We start from the raw sequence: 27,371 nt of genomic DNA, 5'->3' as shown, positions 1-27,371 counted from the left end.
CTTCAATTAACACGATGGTTAAACTCAATTTAAAAATGAATGGTCTAGGTTGTAGATCTAATTTCACAAGGAGTACAATACCAGAGTTATGCACATTTACAATTGCCCTTTGCCCTGTGGTGTTCATTTGGATTGTATACTCAACATCCTAAGATAATACACAAAAGTCACCTCAATTTTCCATGGTATGCAAAATATCATAATCATACAACATGGAAACAGAACCTTTAATCTAACCAGTCCATCGCGACCATAATTCCAAACTAAACTAGTCCGCGCTTGGTCCATATTCCTCCAGACATTTCTGATTCATGTACTTATCCAAATGTCTTTCAAACAGTATAACTGTACCCAAATCCATCACTTCTTCTGGAAATTAATTCCAGTCATGAAACACAGTGTAAAAAAAATTCCCTCTCTTGTTTTTTTCAAATCTCTCTCCTCTCACTTATATATGCCCTTTAGTCTTGAAATCCCTCATCTGATGGAAAATGCACCACCAATTCATCTTATTTATAGCCTTCATGATTTTATAAACCTTTAAGGTTACCTCTCAACCTCCTTTGCTCCAGTGGAACAAAGTCATCGCCTATCCAGCCTCTCCTTATAACTCAAACCCTCCATTCCTGGCAACATTCTTGTAAATTTTTTCTGAACCCTCGCCACCTTAATAACATCTTTCCTATAACAGGGTAACCAGAACTGGACAGAGCACTCCAGGTGAGGCCTCACCAACTTCCTGTATAACCTCAGCATGACATCCTAACTCTTATACTCGAAAGGTCTGAGAAATGAAGGTAAGTGTGCTAAACACCTTCTTAACCACACTGTCTACATGAGATGCAAACTTTATAGAATTATGGACCTGAACCCCTAGGTCTCTCTGTTCTACAACACTACCCAAGACTCTACTTTTAATTGCTTAAGTTCTGCCCTTGTTTGTTTTACCAAAATCCAATACCTTGCATTTGTCCAAATTAAACTTAATCTGCCACTCCTCAGCCTATTGTCCTAATTACATAGAACATAGAAGAATACAGCGCAGTACAGGCCCTTCGGCCCTCGATGTTGTGCCGATCCAAGCCCACCTAACCTACACTAGCCCACTATCCTCCATATGCCTATCCAATGCCCGCTTAAATGCCCATAATGAGGGAGAGTCCACCACTGCTACTGGCAGGGCATTCCATGAACTCACGACTCGCTGAGTAAAGAACCTACCCCTAACATCTGTCCTATACCTACCCCCCCTTAATTTAAAGCTATGCCCCCTTGTAATAGCTGACTCCATACGTGGAAAAAGATTCTCACTGTCGACCCTATCTAAACCCCTAATCATCTTGTACACCTCTATCAAGTCACCCCTAAACCTTCTTTTCTCCAATGAAAACAACCCCAAGTGCCTCAGCCTTTCCTCATACGATCTTCCTACCATACCAGGCAACATCCTGGTAAACCTCCTCTGCACCCGTTCCAGTGCCTCCACATCCTTCCTATAGTATGGCGACCAAAGCTGCACACAATACTCCAGATGTGGCCGCACCAGAATCTTATACAACTGCAACATGACCTCAGGACTCCGGAACTCAATTCCTCTACCAATAAAAGCCAATACGCCATATGCCTTCTTCACCGCACTATTTACCTGGGTGGCAACTTTCAAAGATCTGTGTACATGGACACCAAGATCCCTCTGCTCATCCATATTACCAAGTATCCGACCATTAGCCCAGTACCCCATCTTTTTGTTACTCTTACCAAAGTGAATCACCTCACACTTAGCTACATTGAACTCCATTTGCCACCTTTCTGCCCAGTTCTGCAGCTTATCTATATCCCGCTGTAACCTGCCACATCCTTCCTCACTGTCTACAACTCCTCCGACTTTCGTATCATCCGCAAACTTGCTCACCCAACCTTCTAACCCCTCCTCCAGGTCATTTATAAAAATGACAAACAGCAATGGTCCCAAAACAGATCCTTGCGGAACACCGCTAGTGACGGCACTTCAAGATGAACCTTTGCCATCAACTACTACCCTCTGTCTTCTTCCAGCCAGCCAACTCCTAATCCAAACCTCCAACTCACCCTCAATGCCATACCTCCGTATTTTGTGCAGTCGTCTACCATGGGGAACCTTATCAAACGCCTTACTAAAATCCATATACACCACATCTACCACTTTCCCCTCGTCCACCTCCTTAGTCACCTTCTCAAAAAATCAATAAGGTTTGTGAGGCACGACCTGCCCTTCACAAAACCATGCTGACTATCCTTGATCACATTATTCCTATCCAGATGTTCATAAATCCTATCCCTTACAGTTCTCTCTAAGATTTTGCCCACATCAGAAGTGAGACTCACCGGCCTATAGTTACTAGGGTTATCCCTACTCCCCTTCTTGAACAAGGCAACCACATTTGCTAGCCTCCAATCTTCTGGCACTATTCCTGTAGACAATGAGGACATAAAAATCAAGGCTAATGGCTCTGCAATCTCCTCCCTTGCTTCCCAGAGAATCCTAGGATAAATGCCATCAGGCCCAGGGGACTTATCTATTTTCACCCTTTCCAGAATTTCCAACACCTCTTCTCTACATACCTCAAAGCCATCCATTCTACTTAATTGTGACTCAGTATTCACATCGACAACAATGTCCTGTTCCTGAGTGAATACTGACGAAAAGTATTCATTCAGTGTCTCCCCAATCTCTTCAGCCTCCACACGCAACTTCCCACTACTATCCTTGACTGGACCTATTCCTACCCTAGTCATTCTTTTATTCCTGACATACCTATAGAAAGCCTTAGGGTTTTCCCTAATCCTACCAACTAAGGACTTTTCATGTCCCCTCCTTGCTGCTCTTAGCTCTCTCTTCAGATCCTTCCTGGCTACCTCATAACTCTCAATCGCCCCAATTGAACCTTCACGCCTCATCTTTACATAGGCCACCCTCTTCAATTTAACAAGGGATTCCAATTCCTTATTAAACCACGGCTCCCTCACACGACCCTTTCCTACCTGCCTGACAGGTACATACTTATCAAGGAGACTCAATAGTTGCTCCTTGAACAAGCTCCACATATCAATTACGCCCTTACCTTGAAGCTTACTTTTCCAAGCCACACATCCTAAGTCATGCCTCACCGCATCATAATTTGCCTGCCCCCAGCTATAACTCTTGCCCTGTAGTGCACACTTATCCCTCTCCATCACTAGAGTAAAAGTCACCGAATTGTGGTCACTGTCCCCAAAGTGCTCACCTACCTCCAATTCTAACACCTGGCCTGGTTCTTTACCCAGAACCAAATCCAGTATGGCCTCACCTCTTGTTGGCCTATCTACATATTGTGTCAGGAAACCCTCCTGCACACATTGGACAAACACTGACTCATCTAACGAACTTGAGCTATAGCTTTCCCAATCAATATCAGGAAAGTTAAAGTCCCCCATAACAACCACCCTATTACTTTCACTCTTCTCTTGAATCATCCTCGCAATCCTTTCTTCTACTTCTCTAGGACTATTAGGAGGCCTGTAAAAAACTCCTAACAGGGTGAGCTCACCTTTCCTATTCCTAACCTCAGCCCAAACTACCTGATCATGATCTCTCTGTAATCTTAGATAACCTTCTTTACTGTCCACCATACCACCAATTTTGGTGTCATCTGCAAACTTACAAACCATGCCTTCTATATTCTCATCTAAATTATTTATATAAGTGCCAAACAAAGGTGGGCCCAACACCAATTCCTGTGGAACACCACTGGGAACAGACCAACAGTCCGAAAAAGAATCTTCCATCATCCCTCTGTCTCTGTTGTTAAGCCAATTTTGTATGCAACTGACAAGCTCACCCTGAATCACATGTGATCTAACTTTACTAATTAGTCTACTATGTGGAATCTTGTCAAAAGCTGATCTGAAGTCCAAGTCAACAATATCCACCACTCTACCTTCAACAATCTTCTTGGTTACTTCATCAAAAAACTCAAACAAGTTTGTGAGACATGATTTCTCTCGCACTAAATCATGCTGACTATCCCTAATCATTCTTTGGTTCTCCGAATCCCCCATATATATCCTACCTTTCAGAATCTCCTCCAACAATTTACCCACCACCGAAGTCAAACTCACAGGTCTATAGTTGCCAGGCTTCTCCTTACTTCTCTTGTTAAACAAAGGCACAACATTAGCCACTCTCCAGTCATCCGACGCCTCACCCATACTTATAGATACAAATATTTCTGCAAGGAGCCCTGCACTTCCCTTCCTAACCTCCCACAACGTCCTGGGATACATAAAATCATGTCCCCAAGACTTGTCCACCTTTATAGTTTCTAAGACCTCCAAAACTTCCCCTTTTGTAATGTGAACAGTTTTCAAAACATCAATATTTATTTCTCTGTGTTCTCGAGCCTCCATTTCTTTCTCTAAAGTAAAAACTGATGAGAAATATTCATTTAATATCTTTGCCACCTCCTGCCTGAGGTTCAAACAAGGATGATCTCTTTGATTGTTAAGAGCTCTCTGTCTAGTTGTTCTTTTGCTTTTAATATACCTGAAAAATCTCTTTGGATCATCCTTAATCTTATCCGCCAGTTATCTCTTTGCCTTCCTGATCTCCCTCTTAAGAAATTCTTTATATCGTTCAAGAGATTCATTTGAACGAGATGTCAAAATCTAATATTTGATTCCTGTCTTTTCTTGATTATAAACTCAATATCTTTATTGATCCATTGTTTTCTAATTCTACCAGCTTTACCTTTCACTCTAACATAATGACTCTGAACTCTCATTATTGCACGTTGAAAGCCTCCTATTAATCAGACATCCCTGTGAACAGTCTACGCCAATCAACTTTTAAAAGTTCTTGTCTCATATCATTAAAATTTGCCTTAGTCCAATTAAAAACTTTAAAATTTGCAGAAGGATTATCCTTTTCCATAACTATTTTAAAACAAATAGAATTATGATCCAAAGTGTTCCCCCACCATCACTTCAGTCACTTACCCTGCCCGAGAGAAGGTCAGGTTTTGCTCCTTCTCTAATAAGAACATCTACATATTGATAAAGAAAAAAATCTTCAACACATTTAACAAATTCTTCACCATCTCAACCTTTGACACTGTGGTGGTTACAGACAATGCTTGGAAAATTAAAATCATCTACTATTACAACCTTATTACTCTTACGAATGTCTGAAATCTGTTTACGTATTCAATCCTCAATTTCCCTCTGATCATTGGGGGTCCAGAGTACAATCCTATCAAGGGGATCATCCCTTTCTTATTTCTAATTTCAATCCATCTACTTTCACTGCACGATTTTTCAGAAACAGCTTGCCTGGTTACAGCAGTAATGTATTCCTTTATCAAAAACACCAGTGCCCCTCCTCTTTTGTCTCTCTTTCTACCCTTCTTATAGCATCTGAATCGTGTAATTTTGAGCTGCCAGTTTTGTCCATCCCTCAGGTAAGTTTCTGTAATAGCTATGACTTCCCAATCCCACGTTCCCAAACATGCTCAGAGTTCATCAGCGTTACCTATAAGACCCCTTGCATTGAAATAAATGCAATTCATTCTTCAGAGTTACTTCATTTTCTGACTTGCTCTTGCCTGTCTTTCCTAATCAACTAGTCCTTTTCAGATTCAGAATCATCCTCATCTATTTACAGGGGAACCTCGATTATCTAAACGAGATGGGCAGGCAGTATTTTGTTCAGATAATTGATTATTCGGATTAATTGATTCAATGCCTTTCCTCTGGGGCTCGAAGTTTTCTGTTAACTCCACTCTCCATGAGACAGCAGCACACCGCATGCGAGACCCCGCCCACCTGCTTCCCCCCCCCCCCCCCATACCTGTCCAACACCCTCCCGTGTGCACCCCCACACCAGACACCCCCCGCTCAACGTGTCCAACACCGCCCCCCCCCCACCCCCAACCCTGTCCAACACTGACCCCGTTCACCCCTCCACCCTCCCCCAAACTCCGTCCAACACTGCACCCCTGTCCAACAACACCCCCGTCCCGCCACAACGCCGCCACACCCCCAACTCCATGTGTGGGGCGAGAGGGCGGGCGGTGAGTCATTTGGAGGGGGTGCCTGGGCTCCCATCAGTCCAGGACTGTTCTCGGCAGCATTTCTGTGAGCCGAGTTCACTTTTAATCGCCGTAAACAAAAGACGCGATCAGTGTTGGAAATAGGTCCTTGATGCAATATCGGGACCTCGAGATTGCCTATGGATCGATATTCGGATAATTGATATTTGGATGATCAAGGTTCCTCTGTATTTACTCTCCTATTAGACCCCTCCACCCCATCTCGCTAATAGTTTATAGACACACTTAACAGAAATCTCACCGCCACGATATTGCTCCATTTTCAGTTCAGGTGAAACCCATCTCTTGTGATCAGCACTTTTCTGCCCCAGAAGAGGTCCCAATGATCCCAATATTCCTGAACATTACACCATCTCTTCGGCCACTGATTTATCTCCTTTATTTTTGTACTCCTTCCCTCATTCAAGCTTGGCACTGAGAGATTACTACTTTTGAGGTTCTATTTTTAAAATCTTCTACCTAACCTCTTATAATCATTCTGTAACCTTTTCCCTAACTATATCGCTTCTACCAATGTTAAAAAACACACAATACCAGGTTATAGTTCCAGGTTATACTTATTTGGAAGTATTGTACATATTGGTTCCTACCAATGAGTACAATAACTGCAGGCTTCTTTCTCCCTTTTAACAATATTCTTCAAATGTTGAGAGACATCCTTAATCTTGGCACTAGGAAAGCAACATGCTCTCCTAGATTCACATTCACTGCCAGAGAATTTCCTGTCTGTGCCCTTGACAGAAGAGTCTCCTATAACAATTATTCTTTTTAATTTTGTCAAACCCTGCCTGAGAGGAGTTTCATTCTTAGTGCCCAGGGTCTGACTGCCTCTTATATTTTCTTTTGAGAGACTATCCCCTTCAACTGTACCCAAACCTGAGTACCTGTTTGAGAGGAATTGCCACAAGACACTTCCGAACTACCTGTTTACCTCAGGGGATCAGAAAACCTGCCCCAAGACTTTCATCTGTTAGCAAATATCAAGTGAGCAAATATCAAGGGCATATTCAGAGATCCTGACCTTCCTTCCTCATCACACAACACTCTCACCAATGCTCAGCAACTTTCTCAGGAGCTCACAGTGAACTGCTCACCATAAACAAAACTCATGTGTTCCTTTGATTCTTATATCTGAAATTATATCTATTCCAAAAACATCAACCAAATGACAAATTGTTTTGGTAAAGATACTTACAAAAATTTACAAACTGCAAAAATTAATTATTACCTTCAACCTACCTCACATTTATTTCTTCTTTTTCAACACAAAAACGGTAGGCATAATATTGTTTGCGCCTCCCTGAAGAGAAATCTCTTAACCTTCTAAATTACAGAGAATACTTAGCACAATCTTGCCTCATAATTTAACACAGGGTCCAGACATCATTTGAATAAATCTATGCAATACTCCCTTTCTAAATTCTGATACCAAGAACTACTCCCAGCTGTGGTCTAGCCAGGGCTTTGTGTAGTTACTGCATTCTAGTCCTTTAGATGTAAAAGCCTATATAGTACATGATAATCTCTGGAACTGGATCCCCGATTCTCTTGGGGTTACTAATGTTAGCAGGTTTCACAATTTATAAAATACCCAGTTCTTAACTTTTTAGCTTGGACTTTTGGACTTCATATTTAGCTAGATCAAAATCTATTTGCCACATTCTTTAAGCTATCCGTAACTATTTATAGTCTTATGCTTTCATCATTTACAAAACCACCAAAACAACAAAGAGGTCAACGTGCCTATGCTGGCTGCATAAACTAGCTGTCTATTCTAATGTCGCTGCCTAGCTCCTTGCAACATCTCAGCTCATATCCATGTTCTTTTATATAAGTTGAAAGTTTCTACCTGAACCTCCAGACTGTGAATGAATTCTGGACACTGAAAACTCTCTGAGTGAAAACACTTGTCCTTAAGTGCCCTTTAAATCTTCTACCAATCACTCTAAATTTGTGCTTACATCTTTGCGTCATTGTCATATTTGGGCATGTGGCTTGCTATCTCATCATCATAAATATGTTGAGTTGTTGTGCCCCAATCAAAGACCCTTTTGGGGTACCACAATCCAGTATCCCAACTCTCTGTCTTCACTATTCAGCCAAATCCCAAACCAAGACATTAATTTCCCTTCAATTGCTTGAGCTTTAACTTTTGTTACAATCTTTTATGAGGGGCTCTATAAAAATGCGTTGCTAAAAGTCTGTATAAACATCATCCACAGACATTCTTCTGATCACTACTTTAGTCACGCCTTCAAAAACATTCAGTCATATTTATCAGACACAACCTGGTCTGTATTAATGCACAGGGTTGTCTTTGACTAGCCAATAAGTTTTGAGATGTTCAGTCAATCTATTATTAATTAGGGTCACCTAACAGATGTTAGGGGAACTGGTGTTTAATTCCCTGGCTTCTCTCTCTCAGTTTTCTTAAATACTGGAGTAACCTATGCACTTTCCCAATGCAAACAAGGGCTCGTGAACCAAGAGAACTTTGGAAGGTGAGAGCTCGGGTATCTGCAATATTCTCACTTACTTCCTTTCGAACCCACCTGAAAACCATTTGACCCTGGGAACTTGTCACTCTATACTGCAATTATTTTCTTCATTTACATTTATTTTTGAGCATCCTGAATCCTGATTCATTACTAGTTTCCTGTGGCAGTCTGGCATACCGCTTTCTGGTGATTTTTTTGTTTAGTTTCTCAGTAGTCTCGTTGGGAATTTAGAATAGTGGGAATGGAGGTTAGGACAGTTGAATGCTCCTCCTGCAGAATGTGGGAGGTAAGAGTCAACAGCAGCACCCCTGCAGACTGCATCTGTGAGAAGTGCACCCAACTCCAGCTCTTCGAAAACTGCACTAGAGAACTAGAGCTGGAGCTGGATGAACTTCGGAACATTCAGGAGGTGGAGGGGGCTATTGAGAGGAGTTACAGGGAGGTAGTCACACCTCTGGTAAAAGAAGATGGTAGATGGGTTACTGTCAGGGGATGGAAAGGGAACTGGCAGGCAGTGCAGGGATCTTTTGCGGCCATTTCCCTCATCAACAAGTATATTGTTTTGGATACTGTTGTGCGGGCTGACTTACCGGGGTAAGGCACAGGGTACAGGTCTGTGACACAACAGTCTATCTCTATTGCTCAGAAGGGAAGGGGGAAGAGGACAGTGCATTAGTCATTGGGGACTCCATAGTTACGGGGACAGACAGGAGGTTCTGTGGGAACGAGAGACACTCACGGTTGGTGTGTCGCCTCCCAGGTGCCGGGGTTCGTGATGTCTCTGATGGTGTTTTCGGGATCCTTGAGGGGTAGGGGGAGCAGCCCCACGTCGTGGTCCACATAGGCACCAACGACATAGGTAGGAAGAGAGATGGGGATTTAAGGCAGAAATTCAGGGAGCTAGGGTGGAAACTTAGAGTGAGAACAAACAGAATTGTTATCTCTGGCTTGTTGCTTGTGCCACATGCTAGTGAGGCGAAGAATAGGGAGAGAGAGGAGTTGAACACTTGGCTACAGGGATGGTGCAGGAGGGATGGTTTTGGATTCCTGGATAATTGGGGTAGGTGGGACCTCTATAAACAGGATGGTCTTCACCTGAACCAGAGGGGTACATATATACTAATACTTCAAAGATTGAGAGAAGATTTGTAGCTCGGGTGCTCGTTGCTGTGGTTCTGTTCGCCGAGCTGCAAGTGTTTGTTGCAAACGTTTCGTCCCCTGTCTAGGTGACATCCTCAGTGCTTGGGAGCCTCCTGTGAAGTGCTTCTGTGGTGGTTCCTCCGGCATTTATAGTGGCCTGTCCCTGCCGCTTCCGGTTGTCAGTTTCAGCTGTCCGCTGTAGTGGCCGGTATGTTGGGTCCAGGTCTATGTGTTTGTTGATGGAGTTTGTGGATGAGTGCCAAGCTTCTAGGAATTCCCTGGCTGTTCTTTGTTTCGCTTGCCCTAATGGGACAGCTGAAACTGACAACCGGAAGCGGCAGGGACAGGCCACTATAAATGCCGGAGGAACCACCACAGAAGCGCTTCACGCTCCCAAGCACTGAGCATGTCACCTAGACAGGGGACGAAACATTTGCAACAAAAACTTCCAGCTCGGCGAACAGAACCACAGCATATACTAATACTCTTCAGGTGGGTTTAAACTAATTCAGCAGGGGGATGGGAACCGAAATTATAGTTAAAGTATACGGGAGGATAAGAGCAATGACGTCAGAACTAAGGTTTCAAGATTGCAAGAATGCACCACCAGGCAAGCTGCTGGTTTGAAGTGTGTCAACTTCAATGCCAGGAGCGTCTGGAATAAGGTGGGTGAACTTGCAGAATGGGATTTCGGTGCTGTGGCCATTTCAGAGACATGGGTAGAGCAAGGACAGTAATGGTTATTGCAGGTTCCGGGATTTAGATGTTTCAGTAAGAACAGAGGAAACGGTCAAAGAGGGGGAGATGTGGCACTGTTAGTCAAGGACAATATTACGGTTGCAGAAAGGATGTTTGAGGACTTCTCTACTGAGATTGTATGGGCTGAGGTTAGAAAAAGGAAAGAAATCATCTTGTTGGGAGTTTTCTAAAGGCCGCCAAATAGTTCCAGAGATGTAGAGGAAAGGATAGCAAAGGTAATTCTGGATAGGAGCGAGAGTAACAGGGTGGTAATAGCTGGCTCGAGGGGACATAGCGTTAAATTGAGGGGTGATAGATATAGTTCAGATGTCAGAGGTAGTTTCTTTACTCAAAGAGTAGTAGGGGCACTGCCTGCAACAATAGTAGACTCGCTAACTTTAAGGGCATTTAAATGGTCATTGGATAGGCATATGGACAAGAATGGAATAGTGTAGGTTAGATGGGCTTCAGATTGGTTCCTCAGGTCAGGGCAACATCGAAGGCTAAAGAGCCTGTACTGCACTGTAATGTTCTAAACTAACTTCACTCCACTGTTATAAATTCTAATGTAAATAAATTATCCAGCATACAGTGAAGGTCCATCTAGCTGAGGAAATGTTCATAACATGATAGTTGCTTAGAAATGACAGGCTATATACCTGGTGCAGAGGTTGAAGCTTCATTGGTGGCTGCTGCTGTGTTAAGGATGAAGACATGGAAACCTGGCCTGACATCTGGCCCGGCACCTGAGTAACCATGGGCTGAGACTGGGACTGAGGCACCAGCTGAGATGGTGTTTGAGACTGCAACTGTTGAAGCTGCTGGAGTTGGATCTGTTGTTGTTGCTGCTGCTGTAGTTGCTGTTGAATCAACCTCTGTGACAGAATGAGAATTAAAATATCATTAAGCTATTATACAAGCTCAGAAAAGACAACTTAATGCATTATTACATAAGTGACAGATCTGCCTGCATCCATCAGCACCACATTTCAGAGTTGCATCCACAACTGTGCCCCAGTGTTACAAGTGACAGGCCTATCTTTTTTACCACCAGCACCATTATCCAATTTTACACAATGACAGATCCATCGCCACCAGTACTGGACACATGTTATACAGAAACAGACATGCCCTAACCAGTACTATATACCAGAGTGTGACACTATCCTCACCATTCCTGATAAAGGGCTCATGCCTGAAGTGTCAACTCTCCTGCTCCTTGGATGCTGCCTGAACTGCTGTGCTTTTCCAGTGCCACACTTTTCAACTCTGACTCCAGCATCTGGAGTCTTCATTTTTTCCCCACCAGTACTGTACCCCAGTGGTATGATAGATCTGTCCCACCAGGACTATATCCCAGTGTATGACAGACCTGTCCTCACTAGGACTATATCCTTGTTTCTGACATATCTGTCCCCACCAGGACTGTATCCTTGTTCTGACAGACCTGTCCCCATTGGTACTGTGTCCCATTATTATGACAGACCTGTTGTGTTATTCTCTCCTTTGGTCTTGCACCGTCATCCCATCTGTCATTTAATCTGCCTTATTTTTCCCCCTATCACATTTCCTTCCTCATTCTCTCCAGCTTTTCTGCCTCTTTTCTTCCTTCAAACTCTTCCAGTTCTGATGAAAGATAATTAGTCTGCTTCTCTCTGCAGAAATTTTTCCAATAGCAAATTTTCCTCAAGTCGCAAATTTAAGTCAATGTTCTAGGTAATCCAAGATGGAGGATGGGAAAAGTTTGTGGCTGCAATAGCTGCTCCTTTTTTGAGGTATTTTAGGTGTTGGAGGTGATTTCCTCGAATTCTACGAGCAGCAATTACTGTTTTATACGCCTTTGCATTTTTTTGGAACTTTTGGAGAAAAAAATTAAAACACCGGCACTTTTAAAAGGGAGTAGGACAGACAATAGGCAGCCCATGGTCAGAGGAGAGCGAGCGAAAGAAACTCACATTGCTAAGTGACACAGCAGTGAATCTGCACAGTTACTGCCTTTGCTGTTTGAATTCATGTGTCGCTGGACATCGCAGTGCATCTAGGAAAATGTAAATAGCGAAATTCACAACTGATCTTGCAGGAACATGTTTCGGAGAGGTCACACAGAAACAGATAAGTGTATAATTTGAAGTGTAGCCTTGCTGTAAATCTACAATAGTGAATAGAGTGGGCTCTTTCTTGATTATATGTTTTATTGAGATATGTCTCTTGATTAAATTTTAAAAATATAAGCCATAAATATCAAGTTAGCCTGTTTTGGAGCAGTATTTTGTAGAGCAATGATATGGTGCTATTTTCTGGGTCTGCAGATTGGAAGGAGCAACATGGCCTTTCGTAGAGGGATATGCTCTTCTTGTCAGATGTGGGAGTTTTGAGAGTATTTACTTGTTACTGAGGATTATATCTGCAATAAATGTTGTTGGTTGCGAATCCTCCTAACTGTTGGAGGGACAGTTACAGGCAATGAGGAGTTTACAAGAACAAGGGGGAGTGATGGATGGTAGTTATAGGAAGGGAGAAAAGCTGCAGATACAGTCACATAGACGGGTTAACTCCAGGAAAGGTAGGCAGGCAGTGCAGGAGTCTTCTGTGGCTATTTTGGAAAATGTAGCGGGTGATGGATTCTTAAGGGAATATAGCATGAATAGCCAAGTTTCTGATACTGAGACTGGCTCTAATGCAATGACGGGTATGTCGGGTTCTAAGCAATCAACTGTGTTAGGGGACTCTCTAGTCAGAGGACAGACAGACGTTTCTGCGGCCAGCAGTGAAATATCAGAATGGTAAGTTGCCTCCCGGATGCCAGGACCAAAGATATCTCACAGATGGTGCAGAATGTTCACAGAGGGGAGAGGGACCAGCAGAAGGTCATTGTATTTATTGGAACCAATGATATAAGAAGGGAAAAGGATGAGATTCTGAAGAGACAATATAGAAAGTCAGGCAGGAATTTAAAAAGGAGGTCCTCGAGGGTTACTGGATTACTTCTGGTGCTACGAGCTAGTAAGGGTAGAAATAGGAGGATAGAGCAGATGAATGAGTGGCTGAGGAGCTGGTATATGGGAGAAGGATTCGCATTTTTGGGTCACTCGAATCTCATCTGGGGTAAAAGTGACCTGTACAAGAAGGATGGATTGCACCTGAATTGGAAGGGAACTAATATACTGCCAGGGAGATTCGCTAGAGCTACTCGGGAGGATGGGACCCAGGGAGGGAGTGAGGAAAGATCAATTTGAGACTGGTACAATTGAGAACAGAAGCGAGTCAAACAGTCACGAAAGGCAGAGACAAAGCAAAGAACAAGGCAAGACTGTTAAGTTAAACTGCATTTATTTCAATGCAAGAGGTCTAATAGGGAAGGCAGATGAATTCAGGGCATGGTTAGGAAAATAGGACTGGGACATCCTAGGAATTGCAGAAACATGGCTAAAGGATAGACAGGACTGGCAGCTTAATGTTACAGGATACAAATGCTACAGGAAGGATAGAAAGGGAGGCAAGAGAGGAGGTGGGAGTGATGTTTTTGATAAGGGATTGCATGACAGCTGTACTGAGGGAGGATATTCCTGGGAATACATCTAGTGAAGTTATTTGGGTTGAACTAAGAAATAAGAAAGGGATGATCACATTATTGGGATTGCATTATAGACCCTCTAATAATCAGTGGGAAATTGAGAAACAAATTTGTAAGGAGATTTCAGTTATCTGTAAGAATAATAGGGTGGGGATTTTAACATTCAAACATAGACTGGAACTGCCATAGTGTTAAGGGTTTACATGGAGAGGAATTTGTTAACTGTGTACAAGAAAATTTTCTGATTCAGTATACAGATGTACCGACTACAGAAGGTGCAAAACTTGATAAACTCTTGGGAAATGAGGTAGGACAGGTGACTGAGGTGTCAGTGGGGGAGCACTTTGGGGCCAGCTAATTCTATTAGTTTTAAATCGTAATGGAAAAGGATGCACCAGATCTAAAAATTGAAGTTCTAAATTGGAGGAAGGCTAATTTTGATGGTATTAGGCAAGAACTTTTAAAAGCTGATTGGGGTAGGTGTTCACAGGTAAAGGGACGGCTGGAAAATGGGAAGCCTTCAGAAATGAGATAATTAGAATCCAGAGACAGTATACTCCTGTTAGGGTGAAAGGAAAGACTTAGGTATAGGGAATGCTGGATGACTAGAGAAATTGAAGGTTTAGTAGAGAAAAAGGGGCAGCATAGTGGCTCAGTGGTTAGCACTGCTGCCTCGCAGCACCAGGGTACCAGGTTCAATTCCAGCCTCAGGTGACTGTCTGTGTCTCCCGTGTCTGCGTGGGTTTCCTCCGGGTGCTCCAGTTTCCTCCCACAGTCCAAAGATGTGCAGTTCAGGTGAATTGGCCATGTTAAATTGCCCATAGTGTTAGGTACATTAATCAGAGGGAAATGGGTCTGGGTGGGTTACTCTTCGGAGGGTCGGTGTGAAGTTGTTGGGCCGAAGGGCCTGTTTCCACACTGTAGGGAATCTAATCTAACATGTCAGATATAGACAAGATAGACAAGTGAATATTTCGAACAGTATAAAGGCAGTAGGAATATACTTAAGAGGGAAATCAGGAGGGCAAAAAGGAGACATGAAATAGCTCTGGCAAATAGAGTTAACGAGAATCCAAAGGGTTTTTACAAATACATTAAGGACAAAAAGGTAACTAGGAAGAGAATAGGACCCCTAAAAGATAAGCAAGATGACCTTTGTGTGGAGCTGCAGGAGATGGGGCAGATACTAAACGAGTAATTTGTATCAGTGTTTACTGTGGAGAAGGATATGGAAGATATAGAATGGAGGGAAATGGATGGTGACATCTTGAGAAATGTCCATATTACAGAGGAGGAAGTACTGAATGTCTTAAAACGCATAAAGGTGGATAAATCCCCAGGACTTGATCAGATGTACCCTAGAACTCTGTGGGAAGCTAGGAAAATGATTGCTAGGCCTCTTGCTGAGATATTTGTATCGATAGTCACAGGTGAGGTGCTGGAAGACTGGAGGTTGGCTAACGTGGTGCCACTGTTTACAAAAAGTGGTAAGGACAAGCCAGGGAACCATAGATCAGTGAGCCTTATGTCAGTGGTGGGCGAGTTGTTGGAGGGAATCCTGTGGGACAGGATGTACATGTATTTAGAAAGGCAAGGACTGATTAGGATAGTCAGCATAGCTTTGTGCGTGGGAAATCATGTCTCACAAACTTAATTGAGTTTTTTGAAGAAATAACAAAGAGGATTGATGACGGCAGAGTGATGGACGTGATAAATATGGACTTCAGTAATGAGTTTGACAAGGTTCCCCACGGGAGACTGGTGATCAAGGTTAGATCTCATGGAACACAGGGATAACTAACCATTTGGATACAGAACTGGCTCAAAGGTAGAAAACAGAGGGTGGTGGGTGGAGGGCTGTTTTTCAGACCGGAGGCCTGTGACAAGTGGAGTGCCACAAGGATCGGAGCTGGGTCCACTACTTTTCCTCATTTATATAAATGATTTGGATGTGAACATAGCAGTTATAATTAGTAACTTTGCAGATGACATCAAAATTGTAGGTGTAGTGGACAGTGAAAAATGTTACCTCAGATTACAATGGAATCTTGATCAGATGGGCCAATGGGCTGAAGAGTGGCAGATGGAGTTTAATTAAAATAAATGAGAGGTGCTGTATGTTAGGAAAGCAAATCTTAGCAGGACTTATACACTTAATGGTAAGGTCCTAGGGAATGTTGGTGAACAGACACACCTTGGAGTGCAGGTTCATAGCTCCTTGAAGGTAGAGTCACAGGTAAATAGAATAATGAAGGCAGCATTTGGTATGCTTTCCTTTATTGGTCAGAGTATTGAGTACAGTAGTTGGGAGGTCATGTTGAGGCTGGGCAGGTCGTAGGTTAGGCCACTTTTGACCTACTGTGTGCAATTTTGGTCTCCTCCCTATCAGAAGGATGTTGTGAAACTTGAAAGGGTTCAGAAAAGATTTACAAGGATGTTGCCAGGGTAGGAGGATTTGAGCTATAGGGAGAGGCTGAATAGGGTAGGGCTGTTTTCCCTGGAGTGCTGGAGATTGAGAGGTGACCTTATAGAGGTTTATAAAATCATATGGGGCATGGATAGGATAAATAGACAAAGTATTTTCCATGGGATTGGGGAGTTTAAAACTAGAGGGTGTACGTTTAGGGGGAGAGGGGAAAGATAATGTTATGGTTCTGTTCGCCGAGCTGGGAATTTGTGTTGCAGACGTTTTGTCCCCCGTCTAGGTGACATCCTCAGTGCTTGGGAGCCTCCTGTGAAGGGCTTCTGTGATGTTTCCTCCGGCATTTATAGTGGCTTGTCTCTGCCGCTTCCGGTTGTCAGTTCCAGCTGTCCGCTGCAGTGGCCGGTATATTGGGTCCAGGTCGATGTGTTTGTTGATAGAATCTGTGGATGAGTGCCATGCCTCTAGGAATTCCCTGGCTGTTCTCTGGGTAAAGATAATGTAGAGACCTAAGGGGCAGCTTTTCACTCACAGGGTGGTGAGTGTATGGAATGAGCTGCCAGAGGAAATGGTGGAGGCTGGTACAATTACAACATTTAAAAGGATGGGTATATGAATAGGAAGGGTTTAGAAGGATATGGGCCAAGTGCTGGCAAATGGGACTAGATTAGGTTGGGATATCTGGTCAGCATGGACGAGTTGGACTGACGGGTCTGTTTCCGTGCTGTGCATCTGTACGACTCCACATATTTCAAACATGCTCAATTTTCAAAACAGATTACCAGCATCTTCATTAACTTTGCTTTTCTACTAAATTATTTTTGGCAATGCTCTTGATAATATAGTTACTTTGCAATGAGTATCCTAATGGGGAGCATAACTTCAGATTTAAAACAACTAAAGGATTCTCTTGTTAACCATAGCTACTAATCCCAACTTTAATCAAGTGAATTATGCAGGATTTCTCTAAAAAATGAGAGGATGGCAAGATCTCATCAAATCAGTGTGGGCTCCTGCCCAATACAAAGCCGACTGCTTTAGCAGAAAGACTGGCAGCTACCCTGATGAGTTACTGCGAGATGATCAATACAGCTCATAAGACGGTAGCTTATATGCTGGGTGTGTTGAGTTAATTGTTTGAGGTGGTAGTAGGGATTCTAGGGATGCAGTTGGTGTTGTGGAGTCAGGAGTTCGAGAAGCCAGGCAGATTGGCCACTCCCAGTATTTAGTTTACTTGGTGATAAATGCACGTACTCAGTCAATAAGTTGGGCTACAGTGATTCACATGTTCAAATAGCCTGCTGCAAATCATAGAAGGTTCATGTCCACTGAAGCTCAGATGTCTCAGTAACTTTGGAACAGGAGGGTAGAGGAGAGAAACTTTGATGATAGCAAGTGATAAAGTAGTTTACAACTTGCATTCAGGATTCAATTCAGGTATAAGCCAGTCCTGTTACCTGCTGCTGTTGCTGCTGCTGCATCTGAAGTTTCATCATCTGCTGCTGCTGTGCCTGGAACTGTTGTTGCTGTTGCTGTTGCTGCTGCACGACTTGTTGGGCCTGGAACTGTTGCTGCTGTTGCTGTTGCTGCTGCTGCTGCTGCTGGGCAATCTGCTGCATCTGTAATTGGGCTGCAGGATTGGATTAATAAAAGAACACTGTTAACTTTAACCCCCTCACTCAAAGTGTGAGCTTCGACCTGGATCCAACTGGTCCTTCACTGAAGCAAAGTGTATCTCACACAAGAGGTCATGGGGATGGAATCCAACAAGGCACAGCATTCCGGTGGCTCATGAAAATTCCATGTACTGTACGTGAGTATTGTATATTGAACTGGTTTTACAAATTCAGTATTTAACAATCTCAAAGGTGTAAAGTTGGTCATTCACATAACAGAGTGACCTGTGTTCATTCCACTAAACACAGTGAGGTACATAGTGGACAATATTAGGTGATGTAAATGCAACAGGCACTGAAAATTGCAAACTGTGCTAAATGGTTCTTTGTACCTATGACTCCAGTTCAAAAGTGCAACAGATTTGAGTGCTTCACCAGTCACTCAGTAAAAATAACTATGACTAAGCCAAGGGAACTCCAACGAGCAATCAAGGCTTGCCTGTTACCCACATTATCCTAAAAATCCATCTCCCTTGTGCTGAATCTTCTTCGGCACCACTGTGGTATCCAATACATCAACAGTCTGGAAGGAGACATCAAAACTTTTGGGTGGCACGGTGGCACAGTGGTTAGCACTGCTGCCTCACAGCGCCAGAGACCCGGGTTCAATTCCCGACTCAGGCAACTGACTGTGTGGAGTTTTCACATTCTCCCCGTGTCTGCGTGGGTTTCCTCCGGGTGCTCCGGTTTCCTCCCACATTCCAAAGATGTGCGGGTCAGGTGAATTGGCCATGCTAAATTGCCCGTTAGGTTAAAGGGGTAAATGTAGGGGTATGGGTGGGTTGCGCTTCGGCGGGTCGGTGTGGACTTGTTGGGCCGAAGGGCCTGTTTCCACACTGTAAGTAATCTAATCTAATCTAATGTAATCTAAAAAAAAACTAGTCCGAGGGTAAATAATCAGCCATTTAGGACTGTAATGAAGATAAATATTTTTCCTGAGAAGGTTGTGAGTCTTCAAATTCTCTACTGCAGAGGGCTGTGGATGCCCAATGGATGAGTATGTTCTGACGGGAGACTGATAAATTCCTGGAATTTAAGGGAATCGAAGGATATGGGAGTTGGGTGGCGATGTGGAGTCGAGGTCAGAGGTGAACAGTGAGCATACTGAATGGCAATAGTCAAGTAACAAACTCCTACTTGTTTAGTCCTTCCAGTGTAATGAAGGGAAGTCTCTGCATAATATAAACATTATAAGCTTGAAGCTAAGTAGCTCCCATGTGTCTCACCACACTCTGGATGAAGACATTTCTCATCTCAGTCCTAAATGGCCTACCCCTTATCCTTAAACTGGGATTCTTAGTTATGGACTGCCCTGTCATTTGGGACATCCTTCCTGTGTTTAACTTGTCTCGTCCTGTTAGAATTTTATCCGTTTCTCGTAGATCTTCTCTAATTCTTCCAAACTTCAGTGAATACAACCCTAGCCAATTGAGTATCTCTTCATATGCAGTCCTGCCATCCCAGGAATCAGTCTGGTAAACCTTCATTGCACTCCCTCCAGAGCCAGAACATTCTTCCTCAGATAAGAAGACCAAACTGCACATAATACTCCAGGTGTGGTCTCACCAAAGCCCTGTACAATTGCAACAAGATATCCCCGTTCTTGTATTTAAATCTTCTCACTATGAAGGCCAACATACCATTTGTCTTCTTCACTGCCTGCCACACTTGTGTGCTTATTTTCAGTGACTGGTGTACAAGAACACCCAGGTCTCATTGCACCTCCCCCTTTCCCAATCTATCACCAATCAGATAATGATCTGCCTTCTTGTTTTTGCCACCAAGGTGGACAACCTCACATTTATTCACCTTAGATGTCATCTGCGATACGTTTGCACTCACTGAGCTCATCCTAACCACAATGAAGCATTTCTGAATCCTCCTCCCAGCTCACCCTTCCACTCAGCTTTGTGTCATCTGCAAACTTGAATATATTCTATTTAGTTCCTTCTTCTAAATCATTTATATTATGAATAGCTGGAGTCCAAGCATTGATCACCATGGTACCCCACAAGGCACTGCCTGTTACTTGGAAAAATACCCATTTATTCCTACTATTTGTTTCCTGTTTGCTAACAAGTTTTCTATCCATGTCAGGACACTAACCCATGCACTTCTGTTTTGCATGCTAATCTCTTATGTGGGACTTTATTGAAAGCATATGGAAAGTCCACGCAAACTCACTCCCACTCTTTCTAATTCTGGTGCTGTTTTCCAAGTGCTCTGCTCTCAAGTTCTTCTAACAGTCTCTGGCATTTCCCCACTCACGCTGTCAGGCTAATCAGCCTATAATTTCATTTTCACTCTACTTCCTTTTTAAATGGTGGGGTACACGAGCTACCCTCCAAGACTGCTCCAGAGTCTAAAAAATTCTCAGATGACCACCAATGCATGCAACATTTCTAGGATCACTTCCTTAAATATTCTGGGAAGTAAACTAACAGGCCCTGGGGATTTCTCAGTCTTCAATACCATCAATTTCCCCAACCCCATTCCTCTAGTAATATTGATTTCCTTCAGTTCCTCCCTCTCATCAGGCCCTGCGTGCTTCAATATTTTTGGTCTCGTATTTGTCAAGACAGAACAAAAATATGTATTTAATTGATCTGCCATTCTTTTTGTTCCCAATTAAACTTGTCCTGTTACTGAATATAAAGGATTTACATTTGTCTTAATCTTTTTCACCTTGCATAGTTAGAGAAGCTTTTACAATCAGTTTGTATGTTTCCTGCAAGTTTACTCTTGTATTGTACTCTCCCAATGCCTTCCACCTTCACCTCCCCAAATGAATCCCTTTGCACTCCTTTGCTGAAATCTAAGCTGCTTCCAAACCGCAGGTCTACTGTTATTTGCCTATTTTGTATCCCCCTTCCTTGGATCTTATATTATCTTTAAATTCCGTGTTTGGGCCACGTTTCCCATTTTATTTTGTGCCAGCAAAACGCACAATGCTTTGCTTACACAAAAACAAGAAATGATCTAGTAAACACCTATTTGTAAGTGAATGGAGACCACAAGAAATCTCAACACCAATGGGCGAACAATCTTAAAAGGATGTGATCACAATAACTGTCTCAAGGCATTCAGGAAATGCAGGGCAAGAAAGGAAAGGAAGGACACTCGTAATGATTAAGGAGAATATGATAATCCTTGTGAGAGGGGTCAAGTGGCAAGACATGACATACAACAGAGGTGTCAACACACTACTGGGATAATTCGACAGGTAACTAATAAACTGGAAATGATATATGGCATTACATTTGCAGCGAAATTACACAAAGGTGCAAATACTATAGTAATAAAGGGGGACTTTAATTATCCCAATACAGATGAGGTATAGCCTAAAGACCAGAATGGTATGACCCAGGCTGCCTAAAAAGAGAAGATTCAGGTACAGTCAAGGTAGAAGCTCAGGCCAGGAGGCTCATCAAGGTGATTGCTAGGCAGCCAAATCCAGAGCTACCTGGATGAAAATCATGACAGAGAAGTAGAAAAAGAGCAACTATGACAGATTCAGGTTGATAAGGAAAGTGAGAACCAGGCTGAACATAAAAAGTTCAGTAGAAAATAAGAAAATATACGAGATGTAAAAATAAAGCATGAGGTACAAAACTGGTCAGGACAGACTAATATCAGAGAGCCCAGCAATCTTTTATGGGAAATGAAAACATTAAAAGATTATATTTAAACTAGCAAGCTTCTGGGACCAAATGGGATGCATCCCAAAATTCTGAGTAAAGCAAGAGTGAAATTTGTGGAATTACCTGTCATAATTCTTCTGAGATGCAGGGTTAGTACCAGATAGCTGGAGAATTACAAATGTTACATCCTTGTTCAAGAATGATGTAGACACAAATAACAGACCAGTCAATTTAATTTCAGTAGTGGGCAAGCTTTTAGGAATAATAACCTGAGACAAAATAACAGTTACTTGGAAAAGGATGGATTAATTATAGAAAAAATGGATCTGATAAAGACAAATTGTATGAAGCTAGCATGATTTGAGTTTTTTTAATGAGGTAACATAAAGGGTCAATGCGTTTAATGTAGTGTAGCCAAAGATCTATGACTGAAAATGCGGTAGGATGGGTGAGAGGCAGAAAGAGCTGATTACTGGAGCTTTAAATAGTACAACAGTAGGAAGCTAAATATGGTTATCTGCAGTGGCATTTTGTTGCAGCTAATAATCCACGTTCTCACTTGTTAAAGACCCAGTTTATTCATAACAAATAAGTTTTACATTTATTGATGAAGTTTGGCCTAAATAACAATAAAAGCAAAGCAATTTGAACATCTTGGTAACACTAGTTGGGATCTCTCAGAGTCAGGGGACTTGATTCCTCTCCCTTCAGGGTAATGAAAAGCCCAAATAGGGAGCTGTATATTTTAGTAACCATATAACATAGACACTATTCTACAAGCCTTCCTATTGAGTAGACTATTGTGTTGCAGTTCCTAGCCAAGAAACAGACACCTCCAAAGTTACATTCTCCACACCACAGCCTATCTTTCTCCACCTCCCACTTCCCCATCCCATCCCAGACAAGAACCAGACATAGCTACCAAGCAACCGTGTAAGGAACTGGAGTATCATGTATAGGGAATACTCAAGGAGAAAGTGAGGACTGCAGATGCTGGAGATCAGAGCTGAAAATGTGTTGCTGGAAAAGCGCAGCAGGTCAGGCAGCATCCAAGGAACAGGAGAATCGACGTTTCGGGCATAAACCCTTCTTCAGGAATGAGGAAAGTGTGTCCAGCAGGCTAAGATAAAAGGTAGGGAGGAGGGACTTGGGGGAGGGGCGTTGGAAATGCGATAGGGAATACTCAAGCCAAGCAGCATAGTCTAGCAAGAAAAGCGCCCAAAAAAAGACATTGAGACAGTGACTGCCATAAAACAGGTGCAGCCTACTTCAGGACTTTGCAACTTCTGTATCCTACTCACACTGCTGCTGCGTGCTTGGCGGGAAGCCAGGCATGTGAGGCACCATTCCAGACGTACCCGGCTGAGGCTGTCCAGGATGTGACATTGACTGATTCAACTGTCCCAGACCTGCCACTCCGGGGGTACGAGTGGCCATCATCCCACTCGAGCTCCCCGTAGGGCCACCTTGCAAGTTCTGCAAAGCGTTCATTGGATCTAGGAGGGAGGGAAACAGAAAAGAAAACTTCTGTTAAATTCTTTAATGAAAAGCAGATGCCCAAATAAAGATCAGGTAAATCAAAGAATCACAATGCACAGAAAGCAGCCATTTGGCTCCACTGTGCCAGCGCCAATTCTTTGAAAGAGATGCCCAAAGAGCCCCAATCCCTGTTCTTCAACAACAATCCTGCAAAGTTTTTCCATCAAGAATTATGCAATTTCCTTTCAAAAGTTACTACTGAATCTGTTTACAAGATAATTTCTAATCAAACTCCTTCTGCAAATTTCTTCATATCCCCTTTAGCTCTTTTGCCAATTATTTTTACAATGTGTTCCAACATTTTCACTCTATCCACCCATGAACAAAGAAAATTACAGCACAGGAACAGGCCCTTCGGCTCTCCAAGCCTGCGCCGATTCAGATCCTCAACCTAAGCCTGTCACCTATTTTCCAAGGATCTGTATCCCTCTGCGCCCTGCCCCCTCATACATCTGTTTAGATACATCTTAAATGAAGCCATCATGCCCGCCTCTACCACCTCTGCTGACAATGCACTCCAGGCACCCACCACCCTCTGCATAAAGAACTTTCCACGCACATCTCCCTGAAACTTTTCCCCTCTCACCTTGAACCCGTGACCCCTAGTAATTGAGTCCCCCACTCTGGGAAATAACTTCTTGCTTTTATATTAAAGTTATATCACATAGAATTTACAGCACAAACATTTAAGCACAATTAAGCCTGATTATTCTATGACAGCACAAGCTCCATACAAAAACAGAAATTGCTGGAGAAATTGAGTAGGTCTACAGCTGTGGAGAGAAGCAGAGTTAATGTTTTGAGTCCAGTGACGCTTTTTCAAAAGGATTGTGGTCATGCTCTTAAGAGGTGTCTTTGGACTCAAAATATTAATTCTGCTTTCACTGCCCAGATGCTGCCAGACCTGCTGAGTTTTCCCAGCAATTTCTGATTTTCTTTCAGGTTTTCAGTTGTTTATTTGGTTTGTGTCAAGCTCCATACAAACCTCCTTCCATTCTTCATTAAACCGGATTAAAACATCTCCTTCTCCCAGTATGAAATAATTATGCTTCCTCTTAAATTCATCAATGCTATTCACCTTAATTATGGCTTGTAAATAGAAAGTTCTATCGTCTCATCATTCTTTGAATACAAATTGGATTTTGATTTCCCCACAAATGGAAAATTCTTCTTTACATCTATCTTATCCCTCATAATTTTAAAAATCTCCATTCAGTTGATCCTCAGACTTCTAGAGAGAATGAACTACAATCCACTCAGCCATGCCCGTAAAATACAACTAAGCCCTCATATCATCTTTATAAAATGTCCCTAATGTCTCTGAGAGAAAGTGAGGGCTGCAGATGCTGGAGATCAGAGCTGAAAATGTGTTGCTGGAAATGAAGAAGGGCTTATGCCCGAAACGTCGATTCTCCTGTTCCTTGGATGCTGCCTGACCTGCTGCGCTTTTACAGCAACATATTTTCAGCCCTAATGTCTCTGACTCCACTACCATTGCTAGAAGTGTATTTCACGCACCAGTCTCTGTGTAAAAAAACCAATCTTATTCAACCTTTTTCCAGTGCCTTTATAACTGTAAGACCATAATCTGGAATCAGCAATTACAGTCTGCTCTGCAATTTGATCATGGCTGATATGTTTCTCAACCCCATTTTCCTGCCTTCTCCCATTATCCTTGCTTGTATTATCAATCAAGAACCTATCTATCTCAACAATAAGTTCCACAGAATAATCATTCTCTGGCTTAAGAAATTCTTCCTCATCTCCGTTCTGAAGGGTTGTGCCTTACTCTGAGGCTCTGCCCTCCGGTTCTAGTCTCTCCTAACAGTGGAAACAACTTCTCCATGTCAACTCTATCAAGGCCTCTAACCTTCAAAAAGATACCCCCTCATCCTTCTAAACTCCATCAAGAACAGATCCAAAGTCCTCAATTGCTGCTCATATGACAAGCCCTTCATCCCAAGGATCTTTCTTGTAAACTACCACACCAGTACACCCTTCCTTAGATACAGGGCCCAAAACTGCTCACAATATCCCAAACACTTTCTGACCACAGCCTTATACAGCCTCAGCAGTGCATCTCTTCTCTTGCATTCCAGCCATCTCAAAATGAATGTTGACACTGCATTTGCTTTCTACGCTGCCAACTGAACCTCGCATGTTAACCTAAAACGAAATCCTAAACTAGGACTCTTAAGGCTTTGTGCTTCAGTTTTCTGAAGCCTTTCCTTGCTTAGAACATAGTCTGTACCTCTACTCTTCCCATCAAAGTGCATAAACTTACACCTTCCTACAATGTATTCCTTGAGGAGAAAGTGAGGTCTGCAGATGCTGGAGATCAGAGATGGAAATGTGTTGCTGGAAAAGCGCAGCAGGTCAGGCAGCATCTAGGGAACAGGAGAATCGACGTTTCGGGCATTAGCCCTTCTTCAGGGCTGAAGAAGGGCTAATGCCCGAAACGTCGATTCTCCTGTTCCCTAGATGCTGCCTGACCTGCTGTGCTTTTCCAGCAACACATTTCCATCTACAATGTATTCCACCTGCCATTTATATGCCCACTTTCCTAGGCTATCCATGTCCTCATGCAGCTCCCAGCTATCCCTCCACCTATCTCTGTGTTATCTGCAATCATAGAAACAATGCCCTTAGTTCCTTCATCCAGATCACTACCGAATAGCTTTGGTCCCAACAATGACCCCTGCAGAACTCCGCGTGCCACCAGCTGTCATCATGAAAAACACCCCATTATCCTTACTGTCTGCTTTCTGTCAGTCAGCCAATCCTCCATCTAACCCAATATCTTGCCCCTAACACCATGGGCTCTTATCCTATTTAGCAGCATTCTGTGGAGCATTTTGTCAAAGGCCTTCTGGAAATTGAAACGGATCATGTCCACTGGCTCTCCTTTCTCTAACTTGTTTGTTACCTCCTCTAAGAATTCTAAAGATTTGTCAGACATGACCTGCCCTTGATGAAGCCCTATTTTACTATGCACTTCCAAGCACTTTACACTCTCATCCTTAATAATGGACTCTAAAATCTCACCAATGACAATGATCAGCCTAACTGGCCTATGGTCTCCTATCTTCTACCTCCCTCTCTTCTTAAACAGGATGTTAAGTTAGCCATTTTCCAGTCCTCTGGACCCTCCTTGAGTCCAGTGATTTCTTATAGATCATCACCCCAATACCTCTTTAATTTCCATAACTATCTCCTTAAGAACCCCAGGGTGTAGACAATCTGATCTGGGTGATTTATCTGCCTTCAGACCTTTCAGCTTCCCCCAACACCTTCTCCTTAGGGATGGTCACTACACTCACCTGTACCCCTGATTCTCTTGAACTTCTGTTATGCTGCTGGTGTCTTCCACTGTACGCCAAAATACCTATTCAGTTCCTCCACTATTTCTTTGTTTTCCCATTACTTTCCCAGCCTCATTTTCCAGTGGTTCAATGCCCACTGTTGTCCTTCTCTAACCTTTAAGATATCTCAAAAAAACTCTTGCAATCTACTTTAATATCACTAACAAGCTTACTCTCATATTTTATCTTCTCCCCTTCCCCAATTGCTTTTTCAGTTTTCAAAGGTTTTATCAACTGCTTTTCAAAGGCTCCGCAATCCTCTGGCTTCCCACTAATATTCAGCACATTTATGCTTTTTCTTTTGCTTCTATACTGTCCCTGACTTCCCTTGTCAGCTATGGTTGCCTCATCCTTACCTTATTCCTTAGGATGAATTTCTGCTGTGCCTTCTGAATTAACCCCAGAGACTCCAGCCATTACTCTCCACTGTCTTCCCTGCTAGGATTCCCTTCCAATCAACTCTAGCCATCTCCTTCCTCATGTCTTTGTAATTATCTTTACTCAATTGTAAAATCTTTATATTGGATCCAGCTTCTCCCTCTCAAATGGCAGGGTGAATGCGATCACTACCCCCCATGGGTTCCTTCACATTAAACTCCTTAATCAAGTCTTGCTCATTACAAATCATCAAATCCAGAATTGCCTGTGCCCTAGTG

At 42.8% G+C, this 27,371-nt stretch overlaps 1 protein-coding gene across 4 annotated transcripts in view; it reads right to left on the bottom strand.

The window, feature by feature from the left end:
- med15 (mediator complex subunit 15) overlaps positions 1–27,371 on the bottom strand; it is a 168,562-nt gene that overhangs the window by 103,036 nt on the left and 38,155 nt on the right. For 2 of the 4 annotated variants that reach the window (XM_088000269.1, XM_088000271.1), the window contains exons 5-7: positions 23,116–23,310; positions 17,955–18,127; positions 11,161–11,376 (exon numbers count right to left, since the gene is read on the bottom strand). In XM_088000269.1, the coding sequence (XP_087856395.1) occupies positions 11,161–11,376; positions 17,955–18,127; positions 23,116–23,310 (584 nt within the window). The remainder of the gene's footprint in view (positions 1–11,160; positions 11,377–17,954; positions 18,128–23,115; positions 23,311–27,371) is intronic. The other 2 variants (XM_088000270.1, XM_088000272.1) reach the window with 2 other exon arrangements.

The sequence above is a fragment of the Chiloscyllium plagiosum genome, unplaced genomic scaffold (genome assembly GCF_037043375.1).
Source record: "Chiloscyllium plagiosum isolate Xiang-an unplaced genomic scaffold, Cpla_swu_hap1 HiC_scaffold_24, whole genome shotgun sequence".
In the NCBI taxonomy this organism is placed as follows: Eukaryota; Metazoa; Chordata; class Chondrichthyes; order Orectolobiformes; family Hemiscylliidae; genus Chiloscyllium; species Chiloscyllium plagiosum.
The sequence above is the reverse complement of the archived record's forward strand: the minus strand, read 5'-3'. Positions and strand labels throughout refer to the sequence as shown.